Genomic DNA, 19,416 nt, shown 5'->3' with positions numbered 1-19,416 from the left:
TTTCTTTATTTAATGCAGAATTTTTACTGTAGCCAGATAATCATTGGATCACAGTTTTTTTTCTGTGAGGGATCTAGTGACTTTTCAGTGATCATTGATTCTTTGTTTGAGTTCAAAGTTAGATGCAACAAAGTGCAAGTGTCCAGTTGAAACAAGATCCAGGTTTTGCTGTTGGGTTGCGAGAACGTGGTATTTACATCACCTTCTTCCTTGGTCATTGTGTGTTTTCCAAAATGCAAAGTGAGGGATTTGATGACATTTAAATTTGAGCTGCAAGTGAATGTTACCACATCCTCTATTCTTGCTATGTGAAACCACACAATTGCTTTGGTACAGGCTGTTGTTAGCTTGAGGCATTTACTTCGAAGTGCAGGTTACGTGAGAAGTACTGCAAGGAGTTCAGATCCGACCCATTACACTCGTCGTGAACCTTCAGAAATAAAAACATGTCCCATCTTCCAGACATTTCTTTCAAATGACCAGGTGTCTAATAAATCATTCAATTCAAGACCTCGAAGGGTCCTGTGTAACTAGAAATACGCTGTAGACGATACATTCCTAGCTGATACCTCAGAACACTAGATGAATGTTGAGTAATCCCATCAGCTCACAAGAAGTGTGATTTATGGATAGGGGTGGACGGTTTAGGGTTTGTACTGTTTTTAGGTTGAGCATAGCAGTGCTCAAGCACTGCTTTTCAGACATGTTGGTATCTATGTGGGCTTTTAACCACACCCACTTCACGGCCATCACTTTCACTCGTTCGTGCACATGCCTTTCAAAAATCCTTTGATATTGGTAAATGCTTTACGTTTGTACCGCCTTGGGGACCGATCCCGTTACATGTATAATTGCACATTTGCCGATATGTTTGACTGTGAGTGAACTTCTTTTTCCTTTTGTGTCTCTCCTTCGCACTCACGCTCATGGTGGCCGTGGCACTTTAAATCAACCTGCTTATGTCAACTGTTGTACTTTTTGTTTTCAATTTATGTGGCAAGAAAAGACCAGTTAGGAATTTGCAGCGCTAATAGCTCTAACTCAAGCAGACGCGTAAACCATTGCAAATGTTAGTCTTTTCTCTCTCAGTAGGCTCAGGAAATTCATTCTGCTGCTTTCCCTTAAATCTACAAAATTCATTGTGCAGGTGGCTGCTCTGTCCTGCTGGAAATACTAAAAATTCCCTTGGTGTTGGTCTTCCCAAATACCCTCTCTCTGGACCTCAACTTGTTTATACTACAGCAACCCGCCTTTATATTTAGAATCTGTTGTCGTGTTTTGTCGTTTGGCTGGCCTGCCTGTCTACAGTGGCTAGCCACAGCTCGTTGGGCTCACTGTGAAGACCTCTGTTTATACCACAGAGCCGCCCTTCTATTACTTGGGACCCTACTTTCTTCAAAGTCTTGTTCATCTCTATATTCCTTCCCATATTCTTCACTTGATGAAACAGAATCTTGTCAAATTGCCCATCAGCCGTAAATTGTGCATGGGAGGATGGTCTTTCTGTTTAGGAACCAAGGACTGATTACCCTTCCTCTGAGGCTGCCACTGCAAATCAGTCACTCCTTTTGAAAGTCCCTCAAAACCTTTCTGTTGGGCATTGCTTTGAGGTAGCCATCTGGCCTGACAGATGCTCTTATCTATGTACCAGTTCCAACAGGGCGCTTTGCAATTGTCAGGTTCGTCCATTTGCTCATTCAAGATGTGATGTCCACATGTGGAATGAGATCGTTTGCCGTGTACGTCTAAGTGCAGATGTGGGACAGTTAGAGCAAGGCTCTCAAGCATGTCATTAACGTCTCAGTTCAAAGAGCTACCAAGCAAAGCATAAGAAAACATAGTTCTTAAGTAAATGTGTACTGGCACGTGTAGGTTTTAAACAAAACACTTCTGAACAGAAACCGCAAAAAATTTGGTGAGGTAGAACAGATGGATGAATTGTGGTATGTTACTTTGATGTTCTGCAAAACAGGCAGGAATTGCACTTCCATACCATCCGTCTGCTATCTAGCCACCCACACTGCCTTTGAGAATAAAGGGCTCTGAGCTCTGTCCCTGTTGCAAGATAAACGTGAAAGCGGAGGAGGTAGAAAAGACACCTGATTGAGTTACCTTTTCTGTGTTAAGCAAATAATACTTAAGAATGACCAGTGATTAGGCCTGGATGAAGACAGATCTGCCAGTCTCTTACAGTTCGTATAAGGGCACCAAAAGCATACCTAGAGTGATATCTTGGGGCTATGCCCCTTCATCCATTCCTTGGAAAAATGTAATTTCCATTTATGAGAAGGTCAGAAGACAGGGCTGGACTTGTGAACTGAAAGAAGCTCTGGCCAAAATGCTTAAGCCAACCACGCTCCCTTCGTTTCCTTGTGCATTTTCTCCCTTGCCATCCATTTGTCCATCCATCCATTCTCGCTCACTCCTCTCTTCTCCCTCTCGCTTTCTGTCTACCTTCCCCATCCCTCCCTCGCTTTCTCTCTTGAAGTATCCCGTGCTTGCTGCAGTTAGTCTACATGAGCTGAGGACCGTGACAGAGGCACTGGAGTGACCCTGGGTTTTCAAAAGTAACATCTAAGGGTACTAGCCAACCGGGGAAATGCCCTGTCGAATGAGAGACGGAAGGAGGAGTAATTTCAGTGTCGTTGTTTGCTATTGGCTATCAGGTGTGGTGGTAATCCTGCCTGATGAATGCTTCCAACTGCAGTGCATGGGCAATATTTTTCAGCATCCATAACCTGCGGTTGAGGTTCATTTGTGCTCTTGTATCCACTCTCCTAATGATGTATCAATAATGATTACAAATCCGAGAGATAAGTTGTGCTTTCTAAAACCATTTCCACTTAATTGGTGATTTTGGACCTGTATGTTATTTTACTTCCAAAAGTAATTTTGAGCTGTTACATAACATATAATATCCCATAACAGAAAACAAAAGAACATAATGCTTGTTGTCCAGAGATCCCCCTTTTCGCAGCGTGACTGTGTCCATTGATAACTGTATCTAGGCGAGATATTGCTTTAGGTGCAAGGGGCTTTCAGAGTCTGGCTAGACCTTAACATTAGGTTAAGAATCTGCTTGATAAAATCCTCTTAAGCTCTTTCTTAAAAGTAGTTGTTGATTGCTTAGACTGAATCTCCGATGGGAGAGAGTGCCATATTCTCGGGGTGGATCTAGAAAAAGTGTGGGTATAGGTCGTCTTTTTTCTGAATGTAGGCCATAGGGAATTGACATTTGATAGGGAGCAGCTGCCCCTTGAGAGGTTGAGTTCATTTGAAAGGTGCTCAAGTGCACCAAGTTGCAGGGCTTTGTGCGTCATGCATGCTATCTTCAGCTGGACCCTAGCTTTGAACGATAGCCAGTGGAGAGACTTTAAAGATGATGTGATGCAGTTGAAACATCTTGAATCTGTTATTAATTTCACTGCAAATGTAGGTTCACCTTGAGTGCTGCCATGTGTTATTTTGGGAATTACTTTAAGGTTGCACTCCCATAGTCCAGTCTGGGTAGAACTATGAATTGAGCTACAGGCTTAAATTCTGATGGTGGGATGAATTGTTTCACACGCTTGAGGTTTAATTGGAGAAATGCACTGCTTATGGATGAGCTGATGTGTGCTTGCATGTTAAGGTTTTTATTCAGGGTTATGCCTAGAATTTTTGTTAATTCTTTTATGACGAGTTTGCAATTAAGTGCGTCTAGGTGTTTAACCCATTCTTATATAGGGAGGGAACTGTGAGGTGTGGAGAACAGCAGGAATTCAGTTTTCGTTGGAGTTTAGTTTGAGGTGGCTTTGTGACAGCCAGGTTTGGGATTTCACTGGAGTGTCATTGAGTCCGGTACTTTCTTCCAGAGAGGAAATCTTCAAGTATAGCAGAGTGTCGTCTGTATACATATGTGTGGCAGGTTCGCTTGTTTAAGAATCTTTGTCGGTGGTTCCATATATGTTGAAAGTGTTGGGGAGATACTAGGTACTTGAGGAACTTCGAGTCTGACCAGGGACGCATTAGTGAACATACCAGTTTGATTAATGGTTGGTGATTTATAGAACAAACAAACTATTTGAATATGTTCCCAGTTAGCCCTATTCTGTGTTCAGGTCACTCTAAAAGGCAGTCATAATTGACCGTGTCAAACACTGATGACTGCATGTTCAGTAGTATTGTCGTAGGGCTCTTACCTTTGGGGTTATGACTGCGTAGTTTGGGGGGAAGCATGAGCTGTGATAATTAGGCAGATGAAGCATAATGCAATGATTATGGTTACCATTTGAGTGAAGAAAATAAACAATCCCACCATCCTAGTATGATTATGAAACCTAATGATTCCGACACATACCCTAATGTCTAAAGCCTGAGAGCATAGTGGTGTTAGCCCCTCTGCATATCCCGGTCTATGAAAGGAGCCCCAACCCTATTCCTGAGCAACGGGCAAGGGTCTACCTGTTGTCTGCTGACAATCCACCAAGTTGGCTGAAGAGTCAGTGCCAGGATCAGCAAAGCGGTCAGTGTACGTCCTTGGATGGCCACGGCTGGAATGACCTCTAGCCTTCTTAGGCCAATGCAGTGTTTATATAAAAAATCATGCAGTGTTCTTGGAACAGGTTTGACATGATAATATGTCTAGAGCTGAGGGTTGACTCCGTAACTCCTGGAGTGGCAATACTAGTTAGAATACCATATACAGGATATGGCAGCAGGGCAAAGAGTGAAATGCGTGCAAAGGGCTGATAAAATGTGCAACACGAACAACTATGCCTTCTCAGAAAAGGCAGCAGATTAAAGTATAAAAACAAAAAACTGAAAGCAAGTTGTGCTCAAAAATATTAAAAGGAATAAAATGAAAAAGTGTATGTATTTAAAGGCTCAGGCTACGGGCCTAAAGCTAAAATAATGGTATCCAACCTAAATACTAAGGGGAACCCTCAACAATATGAGGAGGCAGGAGTCATTCTAGGCAAGGCTATTAAGTTCATCGTCTGTGATGTGTAGGAAGTCTGATTCTGTGCTGTGTCCAGGTGTGAAACCAGATTGGAAATTGGCCAACAAGTTGAACTGTTTAATGTGTTTATATAGCTGATGTGTAGACATTTTCCAACAGTTTCGCAATGAAGGGGATGTTTGACACCAAACAAAAATGGTTTAGTTCTGTTGGATCAGTGTCTGACTTTTCAGGAGAGGTGTCACCTGCCCAACCTTCAAGCAGCCAGGATTGGTTCCTTGGATTAGTGATGACTTTACATTTTCACCCAGAGTGGAAAACATGTTAATTGATATCCTTCATGATTGTAGAGGAGACTGGATCATTGAAATGCAAAGTTGGTTTCATAGACGTTATGATCTTGTGGTTATCTTCATTGAGAGTTTTGCATTTGCTCCATGTATACACATTTTTGGTCTTAGTAGGCTGGAGATCAGTTTGGGAATTGTCAGTGAGTGTTGTTTCCCTTTCACAGTGGTGTTGATGCTCAAATCCTGTAACATTTCACTGTCAGTAGCAATGTTTTGTTTCAATGTTCATTATTTTCTCCATTAAAAAGATTGCAAAGGCTTCATAGTTCTCTGTGGAGGTGTTTGTGATCACAGTGGGATTGTTGGTTGCTGTGCCTCCATACTCTCTTTGTGAGTCTAAGACTCTTCCTTCTTTTAGGATTTTGTTGAACCAGTGGTGGGATAATTTGTTTTGTGTCTTTTGAGGCCTAAGTGGGGCCAACACTTCCATTATGGTGGTAATTTTTTGGTTCAAGTGCTCAGTTCTTGTATGCTCTGCTTTGATCCTTTTGCTTTCTGTATGTGTCTGGTGATGTGGAATAGGATTTGGTGATGGTCTGACCAGTCAGTTGAGTTGATGCCAATAGTGCCATTCATCAATATGATTAGATCAAGAATAGCACTTTTGACATGTCAGACCTGTTCACGCTCGTCCTAGATTATGATTGGTAATTAATTTTCTCAGAGTGGAAACCTGAATGTCTTCCTTGTCAATCCAGTAGAGGTGGCAATCCCCAAGAAAGATGGCGTTCAGGTGTAGTATGAAGTGTGCCGTAATTGTTTATATTATTTGTTTGAAGAACTATTGGTTTTCTCATGTAAGGTGATAAACTCGAAGCAGTTTCTCTCAAGATCTGCCTGCTGTGTTGATTGCCCCTCCCATGTGTTCACAGGAATACAGTTTATCCACTGCAAAAGGATTGATGTGCAGGAAGCTTTGGTGAATGACTGCAATTCCACTGCTTTGCCACTGCAGATAGTCTAGATTTGATGGTGTAGGATACCCATAAGAGGGGTGAACAGCTGATTCAACCAAGTGTAGGTTCGTAATATAATGTCAGGCTTGTGAAACAGGATGGCTTCAGCTATGTCTGTGGCATGCTTGGCTGCCTGTAGTTGTGTAAAATGCACCCCAGTGTCATCTCTGTGCCCTGGGGCTTGTTCATGTGGTCAGGATAAGCGGTATCAATATCAGGTTTCAACGGTTAACATTCTACACATTGAAGTGTGCTCCGTGTGTGTTGTTGTCAGCCTTGGGTTGCTGACTAAGTGATTTCTTTGCACAGTGCAGGTTATGAGATAGAGGCATGAATGGCCATGATTAAGTGTTAGAACATAGGTGTGTGGGGAAGTGTCTATTGTGGGTGTGTGCTAACACCTGCTGCATTTGCATCTTTATATTTTGCATAGGTAGTGAGGCTGTATTTGAGTTAGATAGGATGATTTTATTTTAGCTCCTCCCTAAGGTAGTCCGCTTTGTGCTCTAGTCAATTGAAATGTTTGTGGCAGTGTGAGGTAGAGTCGAATGTGAGGCTGTTGAGAGTCCCAGGGGTTGTCTTATCACATTGTTCTGTTTGAAATTCTGAGTGGTTGACTGCTGTGTAAGTGTCAGCTTTCGATTTCCATGTGCTAGAGTTAGATCTTCTCTATCATGAGGCTGCTTGTCTAATGTGTACCTTGGGAAACTGGTCTGTGAGCACTGTGTGCGTGCACATTGGACCTCTGGTGCTTAAGTTTGGTATTTTCTGTGGTGTAGATCTGATTGGTGAGTGTGTGGCTGTCTTTGTTCGGGTGTGGTGCAGTATGGGGCTCTGCCCTTAAATTATAGTTGGTTACCCCTGTAGATCTGGAGCATTTGCCTTATGTATCGGGCAGTAAATGCCTGGTGTCCTGCCACCATGCTTTGATTTGTCATGGTGCTGTGTGGGGTTGACTTGGAGATCTGTTCAGATTGGCTTGAGGTGGTTCCTATTGCTTTGAATCTCAAAGTCCCATTATCAAATCCTTCAGAAGAAGGTAAAGAAAATAACGGTAACTTAAAATAGAATTATCAATTGTTATTTATATTGCTTCAAAACCAAGAGAGATGGCTGCTAGAACTTTATATTAAAAAAAGCAAATGATTTATGTACTATAGTATTCTATGTCGGTTCAGCATGTGATATCATAATGTTGTATAGGACTAGCTCAATTGTACACCATGGAGTTTCACACCCGAATGTAAACCCAGCGCTTTCACTCTTGCGTTGGCAATGTCAATGAGCAGTTGTTAAAAAATAAACTACCATCAGTAAGAATAAGGGCATTTGATCATGAAAAATTACAGTTCTTTTCAGTGATTTAAACATTTACAATGAAGGCATAGTCTGCACCGGTCAATGAAAGAAGTAAAATGTCACTCCCTAAATGGTGCTTCAAAGAAAGCTACTTTCACCATTGCCCGGTGGCAGCACAGGCTTTTGAAATATGAAAGCAGCTTTATATACTTATGGGACTTAACAAGCAAATTGTCAGTTTTGGTAAATATCAGTGCACATTACAATTTTGAGTTCATTTAAGAACCATAACTATGACAAGGGGGTTATCATCTTGGTGGGTCGTGCTTGGAGGATGTCAGAGCTGGACAGTGTAACTGACAAATGAGGAAGAGAGAGATGCGCAGGTGGGCAGCCCCAAGGAAGGGGTAGAGATGTTTCTGGAGGTAACCTTCGAGATGTAAAGATGTTGGAATGTTGAGTTTCGTAGAATAATGAAATAAGAAGCCCATGGTTTATGATTGCAGCAGAAAATTGATTAGGGGGAATCCTGGAAGCCACCATGAAAGTACTCTGTTGGATGGGTGGGGGGTGTAGTGTAAGGAAAGTTGGCCAAGCCAGGAATGCCTACAGAGGTAAGGGAACTGTAGGAGCATGAGCGAATGGGTGCTCAGCAGAGCAAGATCGCTTATTTGTGGAATCAGTGCCTTTCCCGCAGTGACAACAGATGCATATGTTTCTTATTGGATTAGCAGATGAAGAGGGCCTTTCAATGGTCTACCAACAGATAGTCTAGCAGCAAACATGCCCGGTGGTGTAGCTTGAACATAGTTAAGAATGTTTAGCTGGAAGGCACTGGGCAAAAGGAATAATTGTATTTTTTTTATCTAGTGGGATTGCTGAAGCTCTTCATTGAGTGTTTGTGCACAGTTTGAATCTTCAGGCTGCAAAATTTACATCTGATGTCTTGAGGGGATTGTGCCTGGCTTGGAGTTGGAAACATTGTATCCTAAGTAATATATTGTTATCAGACACTATTTTTTCTAATGATATTCTGAGATAGCTTTCATATTTCTATCTCACTTTATTGCTTGGATAAGGATTACTAGTATGTTTTTTATTCTTCTATCAATCAGCATGCCATTCATAAAGATAATGGGGGTTATTCTAACTTTGGAGGAGTGTTAATCCGTCCCAAAAGTGACGGTAAAGTGACGGATATACCACCAGCCGTATTACGAGTTCCATAGGATATAATGGACTCGTAATACGGCTGGTGGTAAATCCGTCACTTTTCCGTCACTTTTGGGATGGATTAACACCTCCTCCAAAGTTAGAATAACCCCCAATATATTGAAGGATCCGCGATGGATAGGAGCAGGGGGTGGGTCGGTTTAGGAGGTCGAAATCTTTCAGTTAGTCATTACTAATGTCTCCAAGGGTAACTCATATTTCTTTCTGCATGAATGGTATCTGAGTTATAGTATAATATTGTGCAAACATAAGATGATTTTAGTTTCCAAAACGGTTTATATCAAGTACACAACACAGGTAGTTAATTGTTGCTTTGTGAGCAGAACTGAAATATAATTGTACTAAAAACATATGGTAGTCTGTATTGGTTATATTGGTGCTTTCTAATGATTTTCTCTTTATCTTCCTGCTAATGAGCAGCTCTAAAGTGCAGTACAGCCCCTTTTCAGCGTTGCAGTTTATCGTTAATGCTGTTAAAACGCATGCATTTTGGAATTCTCTGATGGTGGTGGATATTAATAAACTGTTAATTCTCAATTAAATTTTTAATGAACAAAGTAAAAACGAAAACATGTTAAATTTCTCTTTATTTTTAGATTACAGATTTGTCTCTACCAAACTATCTTTTGGCTTCTTCGGTTGGACTGTTTCCTACGCAGTTGCTGAACTCCTACTTAGGAACCACTTTGCGAACTATGGAGGATGTCATTGCAGAGCAGAGTATCAGTGGTTACTTCGTATTTAGCCTACAGGTATGTTTCATAAAGCGAAATGTGAATCTGACATGTAATCTGTTTTTAAAAGATTGGAGAAGAGCAAGTCCTTAGAATTTATAGCATTGTATCCTTGGTAGTGCATATTATTTTACGAGCTTAGTAATCTTCTCTCGTGTGAAAAAGAAAATAACTAATTGAACAGAATTGTTAGGCATCAAATGTCTCAGTTATGCAATGTGACCTGATTTATAGTGGGGTTAAATTGCGAACGTCGCTAGATTAGTGTCCCAGGAATCACATTAGAAGATGCACAGACCACCTGTTTTATAATGTTGATATGCATTAAGATAAAGAAACATTCTATTGGTTTCAAAAGTTGCCAGGCGAGAAATTTAAGGTGCCTATGTGCAATATTGCAACCCACCTGTGATTTTTGAACTGTGAATCAATTTTAAATACATTCTTGCCAGATCTGTGATCTAGTAGCAAGAAGTGTGTTGATACATGTAATCATTTCATCTTTAAAAGCATCGCGTAGCTAGCTATGGCAGTCGTTTTATATACTTTTAGAGTGGTTAGTGCAGCGGTCCACGTGCTGTTCTTATAAGAAGAATACGGCTTAAACAATGAAGATCCTCTTGCTGAAAAGCAGTTCTCCTCTTTCGCTTCATGTTAATGTTAGGGACCATCAAAGAAAAACTGATTTTCCTCTGTGATTTCTTCGCACAACGCTGTGTTACGTGGTACATCAACTTTTCTTTTGCGTTTCGCCTACATATAAATATGTTGCTTCCAGGCACTTTCACAGAACTCTTTCTACATACTTGTTGTGTATCAGTTTGCCACCACTGTTTTTCAGTGTTCGCTCCATAATTATGAATCATGAGGTACTGTTATATCCCCACTTTCTATATAGAACACTAAAATCAAGGCCAGTGGGAAAATACAGTTGTGCATCTGCAGTATTTTTCATGTAATTATTTACTACATTTGCCCTCTACTTCATAATTTGCAGACTTCAACAAAGCATTGTTTTTTAAACGTTTGCCCAGTCAGTATTTAAGTCCCAATTTATGGCCTGGGCGTTTGCCCTTACATTGAAAAAATGCTGACATATTAAAATGTTTTTCTTCCAGGAATAATTATTTCCTTGTTACAAAAAATATTTGTAAGTATTGGCAAGTCTCATTTATGAGAGCAAATATAACGGTTATTAAACCTTTTTATGACATGATAGGTCACTTTTATTGTACATGGTTTTCTTGACTGTAATAAACAAATATGGACAGTCACATTCTAAATTGTGGGCTGTGTTCTGATAACCTGTGTTTAATGTTTGATTGCATATGAAACACACAAATAGAGGTAGGTGGAATGCTTGCAGTAATCTCAGTCACAGGTAATTACTGTGGGGCAGGACTTGCCGTATTTAAATCAGACATGGTCCTGTTCCAATAGGAACAGTCCAGGCCGAACTTCCGGGCCAGGCTGGACCCCCTGAGAGGGAAACATAAGTAAACCCAAAAAGGTTTTAGCCTGTTTGGCCTTTACCAGCGAAATGCAGCCTGAGTTCAATGTTACAGTGTGTATCACATCTAGGCACACCCACCACAATTGGGACGTCTCACTTCAAATGATGTGTGGAATGCTTGAATTAATATCTGAACTTAATGGTTGCTTACAAACATGAGAACCAAGTACTCCTGAAGAAATCGCCAAACACCTTTGAAGGTGTGATACTGGTATATATTCTTTATTAGCCCTTTGTTTCCTCTATCACGATCTAGCCAATACGTATTTTGGCACATGGTGATAACCAGTGACTTTATCAGGACTACAACGCTGCACGTAAACAATCTTTGAATGCCAGTATCAATTGTCGGTATGTAATGAAGCCTATTTATTCTGAGTAGTATGATGGAGCAAATAGACTACTAATGCTCCCAGTCAAAACCTCAGACCGCTGTCGATAGCTGGCATAAGCATACTACACAGCAGTTGAGGTGCATTAAAAGAAATATGGGATCTGTGGTGCAGCATGCAATGGGAATGGGGTCAGTGAGCGTGGGGGCAGGGTTAAAGGTGCAGCATCATGAGGCACATAAACAATTTTAAACAACATGATCAGATTGACTACAAAATGAAACTCCAAACTGAATAAAGCCTTCAAAGCTATATCACAACTACAGAGCCAATGGAATGTAAATGGTGCCCAAGACTAAATTGTAAACATACATGAAAACCACAGGTAGACCAAAACGTCTAAAAAGATTGTCTACTTTGCATCAATACTGTTATGCAGTCCAAAAGAATAACACAACTTTACAAAACTATAATTGCACATTAAACTCAGATTTCAAAGCAGATGATGGTGACATCAGTAAATCATCAAAATTAATTTAATAATATTTAGTTTCAGAGCTGGGCCATCCTTATTTCTAACACAAATTTGGACTTGCATGTGTGGAAACGGGCTAACACATGCGGGCAAAACAAAAAGAAAAGACAAAAATAATGTAGACATCCATCTAGGTTAACTCACTAAAAATACACTGGTGTAATTATCTAAACTGAAAAAAACAAGAAACCACAATATGAATTATTTCTCTCCTCATGGGACATCAGACAGGAATGTTTCATCAAGTAGAGCGTTCATCCTTTCACAACATCAGTAGACAGGACAGTGCAGAACACAAACTGCACTTAGGACAGGTCAGCAGTTAAGAATGAATTGGGAATGTTAGTACCGAACAGCATAAGTAAGTGGGGGCAATTAGAAAAGATCATTTTAATTCTTCATAGGACATTTGAGAGTCATAGGGATTACGGGTCATAGGGATTAAGGTGAAGACAGAGCAGCACCACATCAAGGGTCATCAGCAAGCTAGAATGACTCAACAACTGGACTCGACTGATGAAAAGTTTCTTCCTAACTAGAAATGTCAATTAGTTTCCAACTGGTTCTGCAGGTGGGCTCATCTTGCGCAGAAGAATAGATATTGATAGGTGTGCATCTATTCTATTCAGGAAAGATGCTGGGTCATCTTTATGAATTCATACAGTTCCCTCAAAATATGATACTTGTTGTTAACTGCAACTTTGGGATCCTTTCTCACGGTACACAGGATGAGTTGAGCAATTCTCATGTGAAATTAATAAGGCTTCCTGTATTGTTTGGCTAGAAAAAATACTGTTACTTTGTTCTTAGTCTTTAACTCCAAGGGTGCCTGGGGTGAGCTGGTCTCGTCCGGGCACACGGTTCCCATGTGCCTGGGACGAGGCCAGCTCATCCTGCACTCAGCCGACACCCCCAGTCGGGGATGGAAGAGGAATCGCTTCCCCTTCCACCCCGATTCCCTCCCCTCTCCCTCACCCCTCCAGTGACGTCTGATGATGTCAGCGCTTTTGCATTTCTCTTCCGACTGGGAGGTGGGGCGGGAGAGACAAGAAAGGAAAGGAAATACCTTTCCTCCAGGGAATTTTTTATTTTTTATGTAAATTTTAATAAGGGGAGCGGCCCCTTGGGCAAGGGCCACCCCCCAGGGGGCCAAATGATTTTTAGGCCATTTCTGCCCCCCGGGGGGACAGAAAACCACTACACACCAGGGATATATATATATATATTTTGTTTATTTTTATTATTGTATGTGTGGGGAGCAACCCCTTAGGCAAGGGTTGCTCCCGGGGGGGCCAAATTATTTTTAGGCCAAACCTCCCAACTTTGCTAGAAATCACACATTTTCCCACATTTTTGTGATGGGACCTTCTGGAATCTGCAGGAATCCACAAAAGTCCGACCACCCAACATTGTCTCATCTATAGTGATAAAAATTCTGCTGCACTTGTCAGCCTAAAAATGTTTTTTTTCAAATTGCCCTTCGGACCTGCTTTGGCCCCCCCTTAATTTCAACATGTTTTTGGCTCTTCCCTGTCACAGGCACTTGGCCCACCTACACAAGTGAGGTATCATTTTTACCGGGAGTCTGAAGGGAACGTTGGGTGGTAGGAAATTTGTCCCGGTGCAGTGATCCCACACAGAAATGTAGGAAAAGTTAGATTTTTTTTTTTTTAGCTAAATTTGAGGTTTGCTGAGGATTCTGGGTAAGAAAATGTTGGGGGATCCACGCAAGTCACACCTCCCTGGACTCCCTCGGGTGTCTAGTTTTCAGAAATGTCTGGGTTTGCTAGGTTTCCCTAGATGGCTGCTGTGCCCAGGACCAAAAATGCAGGTGCCCCCCAACCCCGCAAAAACAGGTAGTTTTGTATTTGATAATTTTGATGTGTCCAGAGAGTGTTTTGGGGCATTTCCTGTCACGAGCACAAGGCCTACCAACACTAGTGAGGTACCATTTTTATTGGGAGACTTGGGGGAACGCTGGGTGGAAGGACATTTCTGGCTCCTCTCAGACTCCAGAACTTTCTGTCACTGAAATAAGAGGAAAAGGTGTTTTTTTTTTTTGCCAAATGTTGAGGTTTGGAAAGGATTCTGGGTAACAGAACTTGTTGAGAGCCCCACAAGTCACCCCATCTTGGGTTCCCCTAGGTATCTAGTTTTAAAAAATACACAGGTTTGGTAGGTTTTCCTAGGTGCCTGCTGAGCTAGAGGCCAAAATCCACAGGTAGGCACTCTGCAAAAAACTCCTCTGTTTTCTTTGGGAAAATGTGATGTGTCCACGTTGTGTTTTGGGGCATTTCCTGTCGCGGGCACTAGGCCTACCCACACAAGTGAGGTATCATTTTTATTGGGAGACTTGGGAGAACGCTGGGTGGAAGGAAACTTGTGGCTCCTCTCAGATTCCAGAACTTTCTGTCACCGAAATGTGAGGAAAAAGTGTTTTTTAGCCAAATTTTGAGGTTTGCAAAGGATTCTGGGTAACAGAACCTGGCGAGAGCCCCACAAGTTACCCCATCTTGGATTCCCTTAGGTGTCTACTTTTCAAAAATGCGCAGGTTTGGTAGGTTTCCCTAGGTGTGCAGGCTGAGCCAGAGGCCAAAATCTACAGCTAGGCACTTTGCAAAAAACACATCAGATTTCAATGTAAAAATGTGATGTATCCATGTTGCGTTTACTGTCGCGAGCTTTAGGCCTACCTGCGCAAGTGAGGTACCATTTTTATCGGGAGACTTGGAACACAGAATAGCAAAACAAGAGTTAATGCCCCTTGTCTTTCTCTACATTTCTTCCTTCCAAATGTAAGATCGTGTGTAAAAAAGATGTCTATTTGAGAAATGCCCTCTAATTCACATGCTAGCATGGACACCCTGGAATTCAGAGATGTGCAAATAACCACTGCTTCTCAACACCTTATCTTGTGCCCATTTTCGAAATACAAAGGCTTTCTTGATACCTATTTTTCACTCTTTATATTTCAGCAAATGAATTGCTGTATACCCGGTATTAAATGAAAACCCATTGCAAGGTGCAGCACATTTATTGGTTTTGAGTACCTAGGGTTCTTGATGAACCTGCAAGAACTATATATGCCCGCAACCAGAAGAGTCCAGCAGACGTAACGGTCTATTGCTTTCAAAAATCTGACATCGCAGAAAAAAGTTAGAGTAAAACGTGGGGAAAAATGGCTGTTTTTTTCACCTCTATTTCAATTTTTTTTAAATCAGCTGTTATTTTCTGTAGGAAACCATTGTAGGGTCTACACAAATTACTCACTGCTGAATTAAAAATGCTGTCTACTTTTCAGAAATGTTTAGCTTTCTGGGATCCAGCATTGGTTTCACATCCATTTCTGTGACTAACTGGAAGGAGGCTGAAAGCACAAACAAATCATAAAAATGGGATTTGTCCCAGTAAAATGCAAAAATTGTTTTGTAAAATTGGGTTTTCTGATTCAAGTCTGACTGTTCCTGAAAGCTGGTGATTTTATCACCGTATACCCTTTGTTGATGCCATTTTCAGGGAAAAAAACAAAAGCCTTCTTCTGCAGCCCTTTTTCTGTTTTTTTTTTAAATGTGTACTTCCAGAATCCCTAGAATGTTGGGGAAAAAAGGATGAAAATGTGGTGTTTGTAGCTTATGTAGGCTAAAAGTTATGATGGTCTAAGTGCGAACTGCCCCAAATAGCCAAAAAAAGGCCTGACACCTGAAGGGGAATAGGCCTGGCAGCAAAGGGGTTAATACAATCGGACATTCAACAACACATCAGCAACCTAGGAAATAATTCAGGTCGGATGGAACAAAATAAACAAGTAATTTTTCTCTTCTGCTGCAAAATGAATCTTCTGGCCTACCCTAAATACACATTAATACAATTAATACAATTAGCACTTATGAAACCTATTGCGCACCTTACAATTAAAAAACAAATATGCAAAGTAAATTATTTAATTGCAAGCATTATTCACAATATAATAGGACTCCATTTTAAATGTGTATTTATTTTTCTGCACAAATGTATCTCAAGTTAATAAATTCATTTAAATTAATATAAATACGATTAATTCATGTTTATTCAACACTCTTAATATACCTAATTTCTACAGTTTCTCTAAAAAATAATACTTTCAATATTAATTCATGTCAGTAGTTCACTCAAATATAAATGTCAATATCTTTCTTGACAAAACGCGATGTCAAATATGAATGGAGGCCACATTGTCCATCATAACTCAAACATGCACATTTTTACATTTCTTGTTAATTTCTCTGTTAGGCTTTTAAATGAAGATTTTATAAGTCACTGTATGCTAAATTCTATGCCTCTAATGTATTAGTAAAATTTGATCTCTTTCAGTTTTACCTCTGACTGCAACCTATGCAGTCACAAAAGGACATTCTCATTTACAATGAAACAAATCAAAATATTGTAGTCTGATAACGCATAGATCTAGGTCTACAGTAGTTTTCAGTTCCCTTCATGGTCTGGTAATATCTGTTTATCATATTTTCCATTTCCAGTTCTTCCCTCCTCAGTCTAATCTGTACTCTGTCTCTGCCATCAATTGAAAAACTTGTAAAATCCAAGTGCACAAATTATGCATACTGTCACATTCAATAAAGGTTTTAGGATCTGTTAGACCTGAGAGTCTTAGGGTGGTCACCCCTAACTTTTTGCCTGCCTCCCTACACTTTTTAGACACAGTTTTTGCTGGTTTTAAGACTCTGCGCACTTTACCACTGCTAACCAGTGCTAAATTGCATATGCTGTCTCCCTTTAAACATGGTTACATTGGATCATACCCAATTGGACTATTTAATTTACTTATAAGTCCCTAGTAGAGTGCACTACATGTGCCCAGGGCCTATAGATTAAATGCTACTAGTGGGCCTGCAGCACTGATTTTGCCACCCACTGAAGTAGCCCCTTAACCTTATCTCAGGCCTGCCATTGCAAGGCCTGTGTGTGCAGCTTCACTGCCGATTCGACTTGACATTTAAAAGTAGTTGCCAAGCCTAAAACTCCCCTTTTTCTACATATAAGACACTCCTAAGGTATGCCCTAGGTAACCCATAGGGCAGGGTGCTGTGTAGGCAAAAGGCAGGACATGTACCTATGTACTTTACATGTCCTGGTAGTGTAAAACTCCATAAATTCGTTTTTACACTGCTGTGAGACCTGCTCCTTTTATAGGATAACATTGGGGCTGCCCTCATACATTGTTTGAGTGGTAGCTGCTGATCTGAAAGGAGTAGGAGGGTCATATTTAGTATGGCCAGAATGGTAATACAAAATCCTGCTGACTGGTGAAGTTGGATTCAATTTTACTACTTTAGAAATCTCACTTTTAGAAAGTGAGCATTTCTCTGCACTTAAATCTGTCTGTGCCTTACAAGCCAAACCTGGCTGACAGCTCCTTGTGCATACACACCCCAAACACAGGATACTCAGCCTGACTTGCATACATCTGCATTTTGAATGGGTCTTCCTGGGCTCGGAGGGTGGAGGGCCTGCTCTCACACAAAGGACTGCCATACACCCTAGTGGGACCCTGGGAGACCGGATTGAACTGAAAGGGGACCTGGTGCACTTCTTAGCCACTCTTTGAAGTCTCCCCCACTTAAAAGGCACATTTGGGTATATAAACAGGGCCTCTGCCCCTACCAACTCAGACACTTCCTGGAGAAGAAATGTGTAACCAGAACCTGCATCCTGCCAAGAAGAACTGCCTGGCTTCCCAAAGGACTCACCTGACTGCTTTATGTGAAGGGCTGCTGCCTTGCTGTTGCCCTGCTGCCTTGCTGCTCTCTGGCTGAGGTGAAGAAGTGCTCTCGAAGGGCTTGGATAGAGCTTGCGTCCTGTTCCCTGAAGTCTCAGGACCAAAAAGACTTCATCTCTTCAAGAAGGACTCCTTTTGCGGCAAATTCGACGCCCAACCTGTCAGAAACGGAACAACGCAGCCCGACTTCGCAACAAAAAGATCGATGCAGTGCCAGCGTAGCAACCGGAAATTCGACGCACGGCCCACTGAATCGACACATAGCCGAGCAGGAATGACGCAACCCGATTTCCAGAGAGGAAGCAACGCATCGCCTGCGATGCGGTAGAAAATTAGACGCAACGTCCACCGGATCGACACAACTCCTATGACTTCGTCCTGCAAGCGCAGGAAATCCACGCACTGTCCCTAGGGCGTCTGAAAATCCTGCAACCCGAAGAGGATCCACGACTGAGCACTGGAAATCGACGCACAGCCATACCTGCATGGAAACTAAGCGACGCATCGCCATGTGCAGCCTGAGAAATCAACGCACACCCCTTTGTTTCCACGCTTCTCCTCCTCTGCGGCTCTTTGTAGAGATTTTTCACTTGAACCAGGTACTTTGTGCTTGAAAGAGACTTTGTTTGCTTTTAAAAGACTTAAGACACTTTATATCACTTTTCAGTGATATCACTACATTTACTTATTGCATCTTTAATAGTTTTTATCTGCATTTTTCCAGATAAATGTTATATATTTTTCTAAACACTGTGTGGCGTATTTTTGTGGTGCTCTATTGTGGTATTGTATGATTTATTGCACAAATACTTTACACATTGCCTTCTAAGTTAAGCCTGACTGCTCAGTGCCAAGCTACCAGAGGGTGTGCACACGATAATTTGGATTGTGTGTGATTGTGTGTGACTTACCCTAACTAGAGTGAGGGTCCTTGCTTGGATAGTGGGTAACCTGACTGCCAACCAAATACCCCATTTCTAACAGGCTCATTCTCACAAATCCATTTCCCAAACTTCCAACCCACGATCCTACTTTAGAGAATCTTTCACCTAGTTTTCCCAAATATTTGTCTGTTCCAGGTCATTTAAGTCATTATTCAGAATCGATAGATTAGAAAGGTATTTCCTTATCTCTATACTATTGTCAGGTATATGTGTGCAGCAGTGTTGTGTCTTTAAAATTTGACAGACTCCACCTTCCTTTGCTAAAAGGATGTCTACCTCAAGGTGATTTTGCAAAAACATTGATCTTACTGCAAACATTTCCATGACCATTAGGAGCATGGCACCTGCAAAATCAGTTGACTTGTTATCTATAATCGTTGATAGCTTCCTTATCTTAATGTCATTTAGGATCACACCTTATGATGGAATAAAAGCTTCAAAAATATCTCCATTAATCTGTGTACTACTTGCTCTTGTTTTACTCGTTAGTTTAGGTCCCTCATTCCCTGCTGGATTGTCAATGTTGTCTACTTGGTAGAATTTCGGAAAAAACACTCTCAAATAGCATGTGCTATACCACCCTTTTTAGTAACCTGTAATTAGCTAATTCTTCCCACAAATGTAATATACACCAGGCACACCAGGGCCTGTCCATTTAACATGAAATCCCATACATTCTTAAGCAAAGTACATGTCTCATTCACTCGTTCCTACAAACTTACTTTCCGTTTTCGATTGCGGCCTATGTATACCCAAAGCTTCCCTACATGTTGCCGATTTAAAGCTGAGTGTCCTTGTGTATTAT

General features: G+C 41.2%; 1 protein-coding gene across 1 annotated transcript in view; it reads left to right on the top strand.

Moving 5' to 3' along the window:
• Positions 1–19,416, top strand: part of TMEM64 (transmembrane protein 64) — a 115,276-nt gene that overhangs the window by 59,134 nt on the left and 36,726 nt on the right. The window contains exon 2 of the mRNA XM_069220454.1: positions 9,377–9,532. Within this exon, the coding sequence (XP_069076555.1) occupies positions 9,377–9,532 (156 nt within the window). The remainder of the gene's footprint in view (positions 1–9,376; positions 9,533–19,416) is intronic.

Source organism: Pleurodeles waltl, chromosome 2_2 (genome assembly GCF_031143425.1).
Source record: "Pleurodeles waltl isolate 20211129_DDA chromosome 2_2, aPleWal1.hap1.20221129, whole genome shotgun sequence".
Lineage (NCBI taxonomy): Eukaryota > Metazoa > Chordata > Amphibia > Caudata > Salamandridae > Pleurodeles > Pleurodeles waltl.
This window is presented reverse-complemented; position numbering and strand designations above follow the sequence as displayed.